The sequence below is a fragment of the Drosophila gunungcola genome (assembly GCF_025200985.1).
Source record: "Drosophila gunungcola strain Sukarami chromosome 2R unlocalized genomic scaffold, Dgunungcola_SK_2 000004F, whole genome shotgun sequence".
NCBI classification, from domain to species: domain Eukaryota; kingdom Metazoa; phylum Arthropoda; class Insecta; order Diptera; family Drosophilidae; genus Drosophila; species Drosophila gunungcola.
The window spans coordinates 4755566-4769511 of record NW_026453167.1 but is presented as its reverse complement, the minus strand read 5'-3'; the positions used below and the strand labels follow the sequence as shown (position 1 = coordinate 4769511).

Below are 13946 nucleotides of genomic sequence, written 5' to 3'. Positions count from 1 at the left end.
CATCAGTGGCGGCGGCCAAAAGCGTTTTCGCTTCGGAGTCATCAGCACTATCAGCTGGCAAACTGGATAGATATGTGGGTTGCCTAGGGTGAGCCTTGATTGCTTGGTGCATAAAATGGTTTCCTTCAGTATTAGGAACCCATTATAAGGTGGGACTAACCAAGGCTATCAGACGTAGGTTGGTAAGTCTACGCTAAAATGCACTTACCAAAATGAGTAATTACCAAATTTTTTTTATATATATAAGTTAAATAAAAGTCATAACCTCAAAACAAGGTGTCGTGTTAGTGCCTTTATAACAAATTAAGTAAAATAGTAAAATATTAAATATTCAAGAAGATTTTGCCAATCGACAACGTGTCGTTTGAGTAATACATTCAAAGTTAAACTAGGACTTTAAATTCTAAAAGTGATAATATTTAAATCTCAAATTAAGTAAATTGTTGAAAAAATGAGTAATGCCTTTATAACATATTAAGAGAATAAATAAAATATTAAATGTGCAGGATATTTATACTAAACGGCAACGTGTGGTATGAGTAATACTTAAAAAGTTGAAACTTAAAACTAGGTTCTCAAGTCGTATGAGTAAAGGCACTTTGAACCACCCTAAAAGAGCACATTATTTAGTTTTCGGTGCATCTGAGTTCAGTTGAGTTGAGTTAGTTTGTGTAGAACATGCAAGCCGTGTCATAGTTGAGCTGGGCTTTACAGATGGTTTCCGGCCGTGGCAGTGTCCGTGTTTTTGCCGCTTTTCCAGCGACTTGCTTTACTTTAGTTCAGTCAGCAACGGATGTTCAATTTCCCTTTTTTCCCCGGGCTTTAAAATAATTTATGCCAGCATTTTGTGTGCCTGGAGGCTGAAGCATTTAACTAAGTTGCTCAGGTCCATCCATCACCTCCACCCGATACATAATACATATACTTTGAGACCTCCGCACTTCCTTTGTTTCATTTGCATTCGCAACGTATGCAGGCAGCAGTTGATAGCCTCAATTATGCCACTTTTACATGGCAGTTCAGCCTTCATCAAGATGTATAAAGTATGCAAATTAATCCGGTCTCGAATTTAGCAAATTTATGTAAAGTTACTTGTGCCGACCTCCTTTGCTCCTTTCCTCCTTGGCAAACTGTTATACACTTGCACTTCCGTATACTACGCAGCGAAACGGCTGGCAATGAAACGTGAATCTGTGTTCCTACCTGGTGTAGTTTATTTAATTAAAATAAAATACTCTTAATATTTAATCTTTCAATTAACAACTGGGAGTGGCATTACAAATGACACTACCCTATTGTCTTTCCATTTATTTTGCTATTCCTTCTCTGCCATTTCCGGTGCGCTGCTCGACTCGGTGTTTATTCTCATGCAAATACTTCACACTTACAGCACCATTCTGTGGCATCCGTGACACTCGCCACCCACTTCCGCCCCCCACTTTTCGCTCTGTGCATAATGCGTCCCGCAGTGATAAAAGGCGCTACAGAAATCGTAAAAAGAAAGCGAAAACGAAAAAGAAAGCAGCGCTTGGGAACTTTTGTTTAAGTCTACGAGGAGAAAGCCCGTTCTTTTGCGCCTTTTGCAGGTCCCCCAACAATTTGTACGCCTCAGTGCGTGCGCATTTCTGGGCACTTAAGTTTCTACATAGAAACCCAGTCCGTGTCCGTGTCCGTGTCCCTTTAGATCCAAATCCAACCTGCTCTTCTTTTCCCGGGCCAATGCTTAATTTTCGACTTAACGAACTCGCCGCTCATCTTTTTCAGCTTTGCATTTCAGCTACTTTTTTTTTGCCCCCGTTTGGCCATTGAACATTTTATAAATTGAGACTATTTTGCATTTCTCATTAAGGGAGGAGGTTGATGAGTGCAATTAGCAATTTGCATAGTAAAAACTAAAGAAATTTCATTTTAATTTAAATTCTTTTCTTTTCTCTACCATTTTCCATTGCCCTATACTTTTTTCTTTTTGCAGGCCAAGGAAGTTTTCAAGTAGCAGGCAAAACAATTTTCATAAATAATAAGTGGCTTGCTCTTGATAATCCCAGTTAGCTAAAGTTAAAATCTGGCTGCTGATTTTATTAGTAACGAGTCAAGGTAAAGTATGCACCGAAAAGTAGGCTATGATTTGTTCGACTTCAAATAGTTTTGCTTGCGAAATCGGTGCCAATTTATGTGTATTTGAGCATGTTTGCTTTCTCATTTTGGTCACGTTGGCGGCACTTTTGAATAATTTTACGCACAGATTTCCTTCCGGCTCAGGTTCCATTCACGCCTCCCACATAATGGTATAAATAATGTATGGCTGTGGCGGCCACAGAAAGAGCCAGAAGATACTCGTTAAGCAGCATAATATTCCGTAATTATGGCAACCATTTGGGCCGGCTGCTGCCTTTGCCGTTGCCGTTGCCGTTGCTCCTTTCGGCCTTCGTCCTGGAGTCACGTGTTGCTTTCGTTCGCTTTGCGGTAAAAGTGCCGGCTACGGCCCATAATTAAACCTCGAGTTCATTTTATAATGCAACAATGAGGTGTACGCTAACCACGCTCTCCACCCGCCATATCCCGCACTCTTTTGTAATTATAATAATTAATTTGTTTTCTGTTTCTTCGTTTTTGTTGTCAGTGGAAAAATACTAAATAGTGTCTGGTCCGCCTTTGCCTGGCTGCCCTTGCTCCTTTTGCCCGTTTTCTTATTTATTTGGCATAAAATTAAAGCCAGAAAAGAAAGTTTTTAATGCGGCTTACATTCATGCTATTACCTTAAGCTCTAGATATAACTGAATAATTTTTAAAAATGTCCAGTGACGTTTGTTCATGCTGCTAGGACTTGTGATTAAAAGTTTTTTGATTTAGTTTATTTAATGGATTGCATTTATTGCAATATTAGCATAATATTTTTAGTAAATATAAGCAAAACTAAAAAATACAAAAAAGACTTAACTCCATTTAGTTAATTTCTCTATTGAGAGTTATGTTTCCAAAGCCTTATGTTGTGGCATAATAATTAAACCCACAATAACATATAGATTTCGAAATAGTAAAGTATTAAATTGTTTGCTAAATTGGTTTTCCTTGAACTTTAACACACACCTTCAGTGAAATGATTTCTCCAAACAAGCGGCAAATCTAAAGTTGAGTTTGAAGCTTTCTTCTAAAAACTTGTTACAATTAATAATATCATTATTGCAATCAAAGTAGCCGCATGCCTGGCAATTAGAGGCGTGGCAGCAGGGGCGTGGGACGGACGGCCCGTCTTTTCTCAGTCACGTTCCTGGCCACTGACAAAGTAAACCAAGTTGCCCGATTTTGGCCAACGGAGGACGAGGTGGAGATGACGGCCAGACGAGGAGACAGGATGTTGCCGTTGCATAAAAACTTGTTAAAATTTAATAATTTATGGCCCTGGCCCAGACAGTGAGTAGCCCCGGCCAAATATAGTACATACAGCTCCCAGCCGAAGGAGCCGTTGAGCTGAGAAGGCAAGTAATAGACGTCAGTAGTTGGCTGGCCCTTTTTTCTGCCCTCATCTTGTGGGCTGCCGTTGCAGCATAAAATTGGCTCAAGTTTGTCCGGCGAGCCGGGAAACTGAAGTGACAGCCAGTGGGCGGTGCAATGCCCTGCAATTTGCCCGCCTGCTGAAATTGCAAAACACTTCTCCAAACTACCGACCACGCCCTGTTTCTTGTTTATGCAACTTCTAACTAATATGTAGCCGTAATTTAATTTGGTAGCCATTGGCAAAAGGCTTTCCTTCGAGTCCCTGAGTTATGAGAGGGCCAAGAGCTTTGCTCACCTGTCTCAACTATCAAAATGTTGTCCGTTTTTCGCACTTGATATAAACTGACTTGGCACAAAGTTACCGCCGAGTTGGACCAAAGTCGCGCCGTCAACTCTTTACGTGAGCGAAATATCAAGTCACGGTTTTGCAAAACCTGTAAACCTGGAAAAAGGGAGCATTTCCGAGTGGCGGTGACACCGGTGTGGTGTTAATGGTTAGTAAACTAATTAGCTGGAAGGCGGAATTTTAAGACAACAAACGCCTGGAGTGTGCATGAAAGGTGCAGAAAAAAAGAGTCTCTCAAGCGGTGAGTTTAAGAAAAGTTTTAAAAAGCTTATCGCATAAAAGGGAACATGGATTTGACGGGTGCGATGAGGTGAAATGATGAATTTATTTAAGGCTACCTTTGTAATCAGACTTAAATTGTTAACAAATGCCTTTTAGAATTTAATTTGTTTAGTGAACGATGGTTTTGTAATATAATTCTAAGATAATATTGTAAATTAATAAAAATACTCAAAGAATAATAAAAAGACTCTTGGAATGCCAACAAAAAGATTAAGAATGTATGCTAGCACTGAGCTATGTTCCAAGATTCACAATTAAACTTTGATGAGCAAATCGTATGTACAGAATAAAAGTGTATTACTACTACACAAGAAATTTTTAAAATATAAACTGCAAAGTGTGTTAAATTACTACTACAGTTTATATATACTTATACCCCACACTTTTTAGTTTCATTTCTATACCAAAGAGTCTTAAGCTGCAGTCTACGCATACGTTTTATTTTCATATTGTTGTGGTATTAATTTAATACTCATCTTGTTGATAACTTATTCATACCTAGTAGGTAAAAATTCATGGAACAATAGTTTAGTTTCTATGACCTTTTGGTTTATTTTTTTTTGCGTATGCCTAAAAGCAGTTGTACAGCTTTCTAAACATAAATTAAGTCTATTGTGAGTTTTATGATTTTATTTATGCCTTACAGACATTATATGTAATGTAAATATGGATAAAAATGGGTGTGTAAATGTTTAAATTGGTATTATTTCCCTTTAAAAGCTTTCTAAAGGGTATAATTGAACGAATCGTTTGGAAAGATTTTAGCTCGTGCTCTTATTTCAACTTGAAAACGCTTTCATCACATTTGCCGAAATAAAAGTTGATTTGTCGGGACACTTTTGGCCCCGTTGGGCTGCATGATTTATTATATTGTCCGTCGGTAGTGCGGATGCGATGGTAATCCGGAGGGTTAAGACCCACCAGCAGCCCAGCTTTCTCCGGCTTCGGCGGACAATGCAGCCGGGTATCGAGGTGCAAACGAAACGAGAATGAATTATACGGTTTTGTATGGAATCAATTTATGTGAGCTGCTGCACCTCCGGCACTAAAGGACCTCTTCGTCGTCCTCGTTCATTTTCCACGTACTGCCATCGTTTTCGCTGAGATATGCAAAGCACACAGAACGAGCGAAAGGACGAGAAATGGCTGCAGAAAATAAAAAAGAGGAGTCCTTTAAGAACTTAATTAACTTTTTGCCTTCCTGTTATTGCCGCCTGGTCGTGGAACGTGCATGGGTTATCGTAAAAGTATATATATAACCCACAATATTTAACTGTCACATTGTGCGACTTTTTACGCTTCGGCAAACGCATAAACAAACCGCATTGCGTGCAAAAATATTCTCAATATTGTGTCTGGAATACTGTCGAACGCTGTATATATACATGCACTGGGCTCGTGTGGCTTTTGTGCATTTTAAGTGTAATTACTGATCATCCAAAAGAAAGGAAATTTAATAGTAGGCCCGACAGCTGTAGTTTAGTCTTGGCCAAATTATTCAAAAAACGAAGCTGTCAAATATATGTTTACTTGTTTACATTTTATTTATTTGCATACATGCTAATCAATCCAATGGCACTAGCATATTTGTTTGCTCAAGACTCTCAGCTTGATTAAAAATGTTTATTTAATTGAGACGTTAGGCAAATCTATAAGGCTGCCTGTCCCAGGAGAACTCTAAGCTCCCAGCTCCAAACTCCAAACTCCCCTTGGGAATTTGCTTTTGTGGCCAGCCGCAAAGTGACTCAATATTATAAGGTGATTGCCATGAAAATGATGTGGGCCACCACAAACGAGGCTTGGGATAAATATTTTGAATCACTTTATAATTGATTTAGTTGGTCAGGCAGCGACACTTCGCAATTAAGCCACTAATTAATCACCGAATTCTTTTGTTGCTAAACCATTTATGCAGGTCGTACAAACTTGTTATCAAAATAACTAATTGCATTATTTTTCAAGAGCTTGCCCTTAAACAACGCAACCAATTATTCAAGCTTTGTATTTGCTTATTCCTGAAATCGAGTTTTATTAAAAGTACACATTTAAAATGTTTTTTCTGTGCACATATAAATAACGTATTTTTCACCGTGCAAATAGTATTTTGTAATTAATGCCAAGCCAGAGCAATAAATAAATACATATTGGCCATGCTCGGCACTCGAATGCTCGATTATTTTTTCAAAGGTGACCCGCAAAAAGCATTTGCGCTTTGGGTTTTGATTATTCTTTTGCCAGCAATAAATAATCGACTGTTGGTGCGAGTGAGCCACGTAATAACCAAATTTCCGCTTGATCCTGGGTATCAGGTGCGTGTCAAAAATTCTGGTTTTAACCCATTTTTTTTCGGTGCAATGCAACTCCGATTGCTGGCCAAAAACAGGTGCTGTGATTCACACGCTTTTACATTGGCCAACCGCACTTCTATGAGATGCAGAAGAAACAAAGGGCAACAATAGAAATGCAAATTCTGATTTCAGCCGGATGCCACTGGATCTGTTGAAGGTAATGGTCGAAGGACTAGGGTTCCTCCTGGACTCGATAACTTGACTCTGAAGGGAAATCAAACAAAGCGTGAGCCCAGAAAAGCAAGAAAGTAGAAGGAAAACTGACGAGACCGAAAATGCAAATATTGAACGAGACAATCAAATATGCAACAGTATTTTTCTCCGTCTTAAATTTGCAACCTCCCCATTGACAAAAGGGTTGCACGTCCCTTGACTACATAAACAACCAAATCTGTCTGTCCGCTGCTTTGGGTGTGAAAAACTCTTTATTTTCCTTCCTCTGCCAATATTTTGGCAAGAGTTGTTTTTGGCCAGGGGCGAAAAGGGCCTGAAAAGGCTTAAATCAACATGTAGCCCATTGCAATGATAAACTTGGCATGTATTATTCATGAGCAGCGGGCTCAGCTAATGAAAATCAGCGGATCATAACTGCTCATTCCAGCGTTTACCCCAAATAACCTTGATATATGGCAAAAGCTTTATCATCAGACTGCACTCGACTAACTACATAATAGCGATTGCGTTTCCGCAGGGGAAAGTAATCCCACAGATCGGCTTACATGTGTGAGTGGACCGGTGTGGATTTCAATGAGTTCGCAGATGCTGAAAAGTAATTCACTTACCACGCTTTTCCCTCTGCTTTCCCGGAAAACGTCCTTCGTCAAATGCATCCGCATATGTAATACTACACACAATGGCTCGAATTATGTATGCACTCGAAAGAGCACACACAGCTTGTAAATAAGCCATGCATTTATATTGCCTTCTCCTTCAAGGCAACCGACTTGTTCTGTTCTTGTGTTGTGGTACTTGTAACATTTTTAAACGATTTTTAAGTGCAGGCACTTAGATAAGCTCCTGAGACTCATTGAAGGTCGCGAACGTATCCTTTTTGGCTTGCACTTGGCAAAATTTGAACTTAGATTAAGCAATCCATTTTTAATTGAATTGCTTTAATTATGTCAGAGAACTGATAGTAAAATTTGGATGAGAAATAAAATATAAATAATTAATTAACTCTTACCAATAAATGCACCTATAAATTAAGTATTATTTATTATTAAATTTTAAATCTCATAATAAGAATAAATATTTTTTTGCGATAATACCATAAAGCATGAGACATATTAAATAAACAAAATGTACAATAAACGACAAAATGACATTAATTTAATTCGGCTTTGGTTTATGAAATCAGCAATTTCTTTTGGATTTTTTGTTCTTACTAATGAGTGATTTGTGAAGCTTACCAGGTTGAATTAAAAAAAAAAGTATTTGGGTCAATTTTTGCGCATTTTGTAAGGGGTAACATTATGATTATTTAATGAAACTTCACAAAAATTATAATTTGTCAACTATGAATGCCTATCCATTAAAAATTTAAAAACGAATTTAAAGGGGTTCCGACATTTGAGAATTATTTTAATCACAAAACCGGAAACTCGAGTACATTTTTTCGTGCTTTAGGCCATTAAATCAGTATTTTAAAACGCACAGCAAAAATAACGTATGTTTTCTTAAGCGATAGATTTGAAAAAGTAAAGTAAAAAGTTTTTACGAAACTTTTTTCTTTATTAATATCTTGATGATTGAGTAGGCATGGAATGTCAATAAAATGTCACCAAACAAACCGACATGTGGACAGGTCCTCGAATTGAATATGCCAATCAAAAAGTCACCTTTCAAGGCTTTTGTCCTTCGGTTCACCTCATCCATCGCCCTAATCTAACTTTCAATTTGCCGAACAATGAGCTGGGGTTAATAACAGTTTGGGTTCACACATTGTAAGTGCGCTGCCTGGCAGTTAGCTTTTGGCCAATGTTTACACAAACTTTGCTAAGTTTTGGCCATTCATTGCACCGACTTTGTTGGCGAATTGCACAATGTTGGATTTTATGTGCCAAAAGTTGTCAATATAGAGGCCATACGCGATAAAATATGATAGTAAAGCACGGGACGACAAACACATTCAAGTAAGTTCCTACTTTTGTTCGATATCTGTAAGATACTCTCTCTTAGGATTTACGGTTCTGTCTCGTAAAAGTGAGTTGAAGATGTCGTAAAACCTTAATAGATTGTTTTCGCTGATTACCAGTGGGATGAAATGGAGAAAAACCTCATTAATAATTCTGAAATTGTAATCAGCTGGCGCGCGAAATAATTACTGAATATTAATATCACAACCAGTGGTCTGCTCTTAATGGTCGTCGATTTTAATGGTGTGCTTTTGCAGACGGTCACGCCCTCTGTGAAAAATCACAGCCGCAGACTTCATAATTGCCACGCCCCTGACTGGCGGGGCGGACATTTGTCTGTCGCCAGCAGTCGCTTCTGGGTTTCGGCCCACAGCCGTTGACAAGCCATTTGTCACATTTACACAGCCGCGGGCGGAGCCAGCACACGAAATGCACCTGGATTTCAGGTGCCCGGGATTCACATTAAAGCGGGCCACAACGACTTTTAAATCCCCCACCGGTGACCCAGTTCTGTGCCCTGCCAAGACATATTTCGCGGGAATTTATGAGCAGGCAATTGAAATCCTGCCAAATCAAGTGTTTTGCGGGGATGGGTGAATACGTAGCCTAAGCAAACAAATCCCTTCCAGTCACAATTCACTTTTTGGGCCAAATTTTCAAAAATGAACATCGTGCGGAGACTACGTTTGGGTCACCTCAGATCGATGGGCTATCGTCTTTATTCGGGTAAGGATCAGTCCAAGAATGTCAGTGTGTCGAAATCACAGGAAAAACCCAACAAAAAGGAGAAGGGTGACCATGCCAAGAAGGTGACTAAGGTCACCCTAATCAATGGCGAGGGTGTGGGTCCCGAACTGATGAATGCCGTGCAGGAAGTGCTGTGTGCGGCCAAGGTTCCCATTGAGTGGGACATCCATGAGCAGTACATGGCCCCCGACAGCCAGGATGTTTCCACCGAAGTCCTGGCCTCCTTGCGTGCCAATAAAGTGGGCATCAAGGGACCCGTGGAAAGTCGCCACTGGCAGCGCCAAATCCGAAAGCAGTTTGCCCAGTTCGCCTACGTATCCCTGTGCTCCCACATCGAGGGATTGGACTCGCCATACGGCGACTTCGACGTGGTCATCATTCGGGATCAGATGGAGGGCGATTACTCCGGCATCGAGCATCGGGTGGTTCCGGGTATCATGCAAACTATTAAGGTCAGCACCACCACCGGAGCGGCGAGGCTCGCCGAGTTCGTGTTCAACTATGCGGTGAAGCACAATCGCAAAAAGATCACGGTGGCCCACAAGGCGAACATAATGAAGCTGACCGATGGCAATTTCCTGGAGGCCATGCGAGCGCAGCACGAAAAGTTCGTGGACAAAGTCAAGTACGAGGAGCACTATCTGGACACATGCATCATGAAGATCCTGATGAGCCCGAAGAAGAGCGACGTCCTGGTCTCGTCCAGCATGTACGGCGATGTGATGCGCGTCATTGCGGGCGGAATGATGGGAGTGCCGGGCATTTGCCCCGGCTACTCAGTGAGCAGTCTGGGCACCGTGTTCGACTGCCGCATGAAGGCTTGCCACGCCCTGGCTGGCCAGGATCTGGCCAATCCCACTGGGCCCTTGCTCAGTGCCGTCCTGATGCTGCGCCACGTCAAGTTGGACAAGCAGGCGGATCAGGTGGAGTGTGCTGTTCGCGGGGTTTACCGCGACACGGATATCCGCACCCAGGATGTGGGCGGCACGGCCAAGTGCTCCGAGTTCGTCAAGGCCATCTGCGATCGCCTCGAACAGGAGAATTAATAGCATTATAACTAGTTTGTATTAAACACAAAAAACATTTAAACAGCAGTTAAAATTAATTGCACACATAAATCAAATTCTGCAAACGTCGTATAAACAAGCATGTGACTTTTCCTAGAACAAACAATGAAAAATATTAAATAAAGTCAAAATTTTTTAAAAAAGAGTACAATTTAAACATTTTAAACAAAAAGTTGTTAAGAAAAAAACTAAAAATACATAAATCACCTAAAAGGTATTTGTGAGTTTTGTTATAAAAATAACAAATAATACTAAATCTCTTTAAAAGATATCTCTTTGCTTACCATTAACACAAGAAAACAAAAATATCTAAAATTAGCATACATTTTTTTTTTTGGTTTTTTAAAAGTATTTATTATAATTATGAAATTTTAAAATAAAAGATAAGTGCTCTGACTTTTCTTATGAAAGAGTTTATAAGATACCAGAGTAACCTCTAAATAACCATTATTAGATAAAAGGTGGTACATCATAAGCAAAACAAAAAGCAGACTGAGAAGGAAAAATTCCGCAATTAAAGAAATATTACCAAACTTATTGTGATCCCATATATAAATCTACGATTGGAAAAAAAAATGATGTTGGTAATTTTTGTCCGTGTGACTTTATGTGCCCGGCGAATACATTGTGATAACTAGCTTTCTTCTGGGGGAAACTATCACCGAACTAAACACATTTATAATATGTAATTACCTCGCATTTAATTCACTCGCTTCGGAGGAGGTCATAAAAGTCACAATGCGCTTGGCTATCGCTTGCCAGTCGCAGTCGTATATTTATATAGCCCCATGCCGTTCTGCGTTCTACGTTCTACGTAGCCAGTTTTCAGCATCCAGTTTCCAGATCTCTGGTGCTTGCCGTGCATTTCGGCAGATTTATGGCCGTCCGGCATTAACCGCCACAGATGCCAGCTGCAGTTTCCTTTGCCGCTTTTTCGGCTCTTAATTAAGTTGCATTTCGAGTCCTGCCACGTGGCCACGTGGAGCGGCGGCAAGGGACGAGGGATGCAGGATGCAGGGGAGGATAATGGCGGTGCTCTCTCTCTCTGATAATAAAAGCACATGTTGACATCTGCCCACAGTGTCAGTCGGCCATTATGCACCTATTCGCCCCATTTTGGTGGCATGTAGGGGGGAGTCCTTTAGTGCCGCTTGAGCTTTTTACACATTTTCGTTTATGGCTGCTGCCATTTCGCCATCTCGTTTCGCTCCACATCCAGGACGTGCTGTCAAGGCCCTGCCTATTAGTCCTTGGCCGAAGGGAGCTCTTGCTGTAACTACAATTCTCGCTCTGTTCCGCAAAATTGGAATGCCATAAAAATACGTATACTTGCTTATTTAAAAATCATCTCAGAGAACTGTGAAGTCGAAAAAAGGGGCAGCTTATTTCTGCTGTCACTGCTGCTGCTTGGGATTCTTCTTCTGCTGCTACTGCCTTTGCTCCCGACTTGTGTGTTCCATTCGAGCCTTGGATCCTTTTCCCTTTTCGCAATGGCGCCCTTTCATATCTGGTGTTTGTCTGCGTCGACTTCCGTTTCCGGTTGCACGCTCGCCATTGTTTCACCCCTTTTTATGACTTCTGGCGCACATGATTCTGATTCTGATTCTGCTTCTGCTTCTGCTTCGGCCTTTTGATGAATTTTTATTAAAAGCAAATGGCCAATGCACCAAAATGGAAATTCAAATCAAAACGAAATGGGCAGAATGCTGCTGAATGTCCATTCAATTTCTGGCCCATGCATCCGTTACGAATGCGAAAAATTCCGAAAAAGCTGAGGTGTGCCTTGTAGGATTTCTATTTGCAGCAGGCAATTCCGAAAAAATCCCAGATTTAATCAAAAAACTCAAATTCTTTGGTCGCAAATGAATGTCTATACTATGGACTTCTATTTATTTCTTTGTTTTTCGAATGCGCAACCTTTGACCTTCTCGGACCTTTTGTTACTCTGTCTCCAGTCAGTTGGAAGTTTGTTTGTTTCCGCCCAAGGCAACGAACTGCGAACAGAAATCGGGGACTGGGATTGACTTCCCGTCCCGTCTTGGACCTTTACCAAATAGAAAATTTCAGCGAATTAAGCGGGTTGCGACACAATTAACCCCTTGAAATCGCTGACAGTTGCCTGGCAGCCGAATGCTTTGGTAATTCAGCCCGTGGGCATCATTTGCACTTCCACAGCGATAAGGATGACCGGTGGGTGGGTGTGGGTGGCGACCTTGAGTGAGTTTTTGGGCCCTTGCGGGGGGCAGTGGCAACGGCTGGAAGCCATTTGATTTAATCATCGACGCGTAGGCCACGACAACGAGTCGCAATGAATAATTCATTGGCGCCTAACAACTTAAATTGCCTTTGCCGTAACTCTTCCTTGAAAATGTCTGCGGATTCTATGGCCCTTTCAAGTAAATCTTTGCATTTTAATTAACTTATCAAATCTGTTATCCCTATTATAAATTAGCTATGATTGGGGTTGGGGTATGGAGGGGATTTTGGATATATTCTGAGAGAATTTAAACAGATTTTTAAGCCAAAGAAAATGGACACAGGGGTCTAAAAATTACAATTTACTATTTTTAAGTTAGTTCACGTAATTTTAAATTAATAATAATTTTGTTCCCGAATTATTTAATTGTTTAATTTAGTAAAAGAAATTGATTCGATAAATACGAAGAGTTTTATAAAGTGTACAATAAAAAAAAAATATTTATCTTGACTTAAGCTATGTTTTAAAATTTTTAAATATTATTGTTAGGGAAATTTTCAAATTTTATATATAAATCCCTTAGTATTTAAGATTTTCAAGATTTTCAGAAATACATAGTTGAATAAGATTTAAATTAAACCAAATAAAAACAAGCATCTAGTAATATTACTTTTAGTAACCTAAAAACCAAACAGTTGGCCTTAAAACAACGATGAGAACTCTGGAATGCAGCAATTAAATTAACCTGCTCAACAACGTCCTTTTCTCTGCAATTTGGCTCTGTTTCGTGTTTTGGCCAAGAGCGGAGTCATAAGCCAAGAGCAAACATTTGCGACATTAGCGACGAACATTTTTACCAGCTCGTGCAGCTGAAACCGAAACAGAAATGGCTCTGCGATGATACATTGCCGACAGCAATGCAATTAAGCATGCCACCGACAGGACATCCATGCACTCCACTTCCTACACTCCACTCCCTCCCCTGGAATCGCAGAATCACCTGAATCACCTGGCGTACTCCACCTGCACTTAGCTCCCCTTAACCGAATCGAGCTGGGCCGAGAGCATCATGTAATAAACAATGGAAAATAGCGTTCGAGTTGACAGCGGAACATTGAGACGGTAATTGCATGTAAACATCGTTTGCGAGGAAGGTGCACTTGCCAGCGGCGATGGCATAATTAGTGAGTGGGTGATTAAAGCCGACTATTGGGTGGTTGATGGTTGGTGGTGCCATCGACCTTCATCTCGGATCGAGTGTCCCCTGCAGATAAAGACCTTGGCTGCCATCCACGTCACTTAGTTAAGCGAGCAATCGAAACCCGCCAG

The 13946-nt window shown here is 40.5% G+C and overlaps 1 protein-coding gene and 1 long non-coding RNA gene across 3 annotated transcripts in view; both read left to right on the top strand.

Annotated features, from left to right (window-relative positions):
* The window catches only part of LOC128254378 (uncharacterized), a 43779-nt gene that overhangs the window by 28320 nt on the left and 1513 nt on the right, over positions 1–13946 (top strand). The gene's annotated exons all lie outside the window — the stretch shown is intronic.
* Positions 9196–10533, top strand: LOC128254369 (probable isocitrate dehydrogenase [NAD] subunit alpha, mitochondrial). The gene has a single exon (XM_052983437.1). It carries the CDS (start codon positions 9269–9271, stop codon positions 10397–10399), a length of 1131 nt encoding a protein of 376 aa, XP_052839397.1. The 5' UTR covers positions 9196–9268; the 3' UTR covers positions 10400–10533.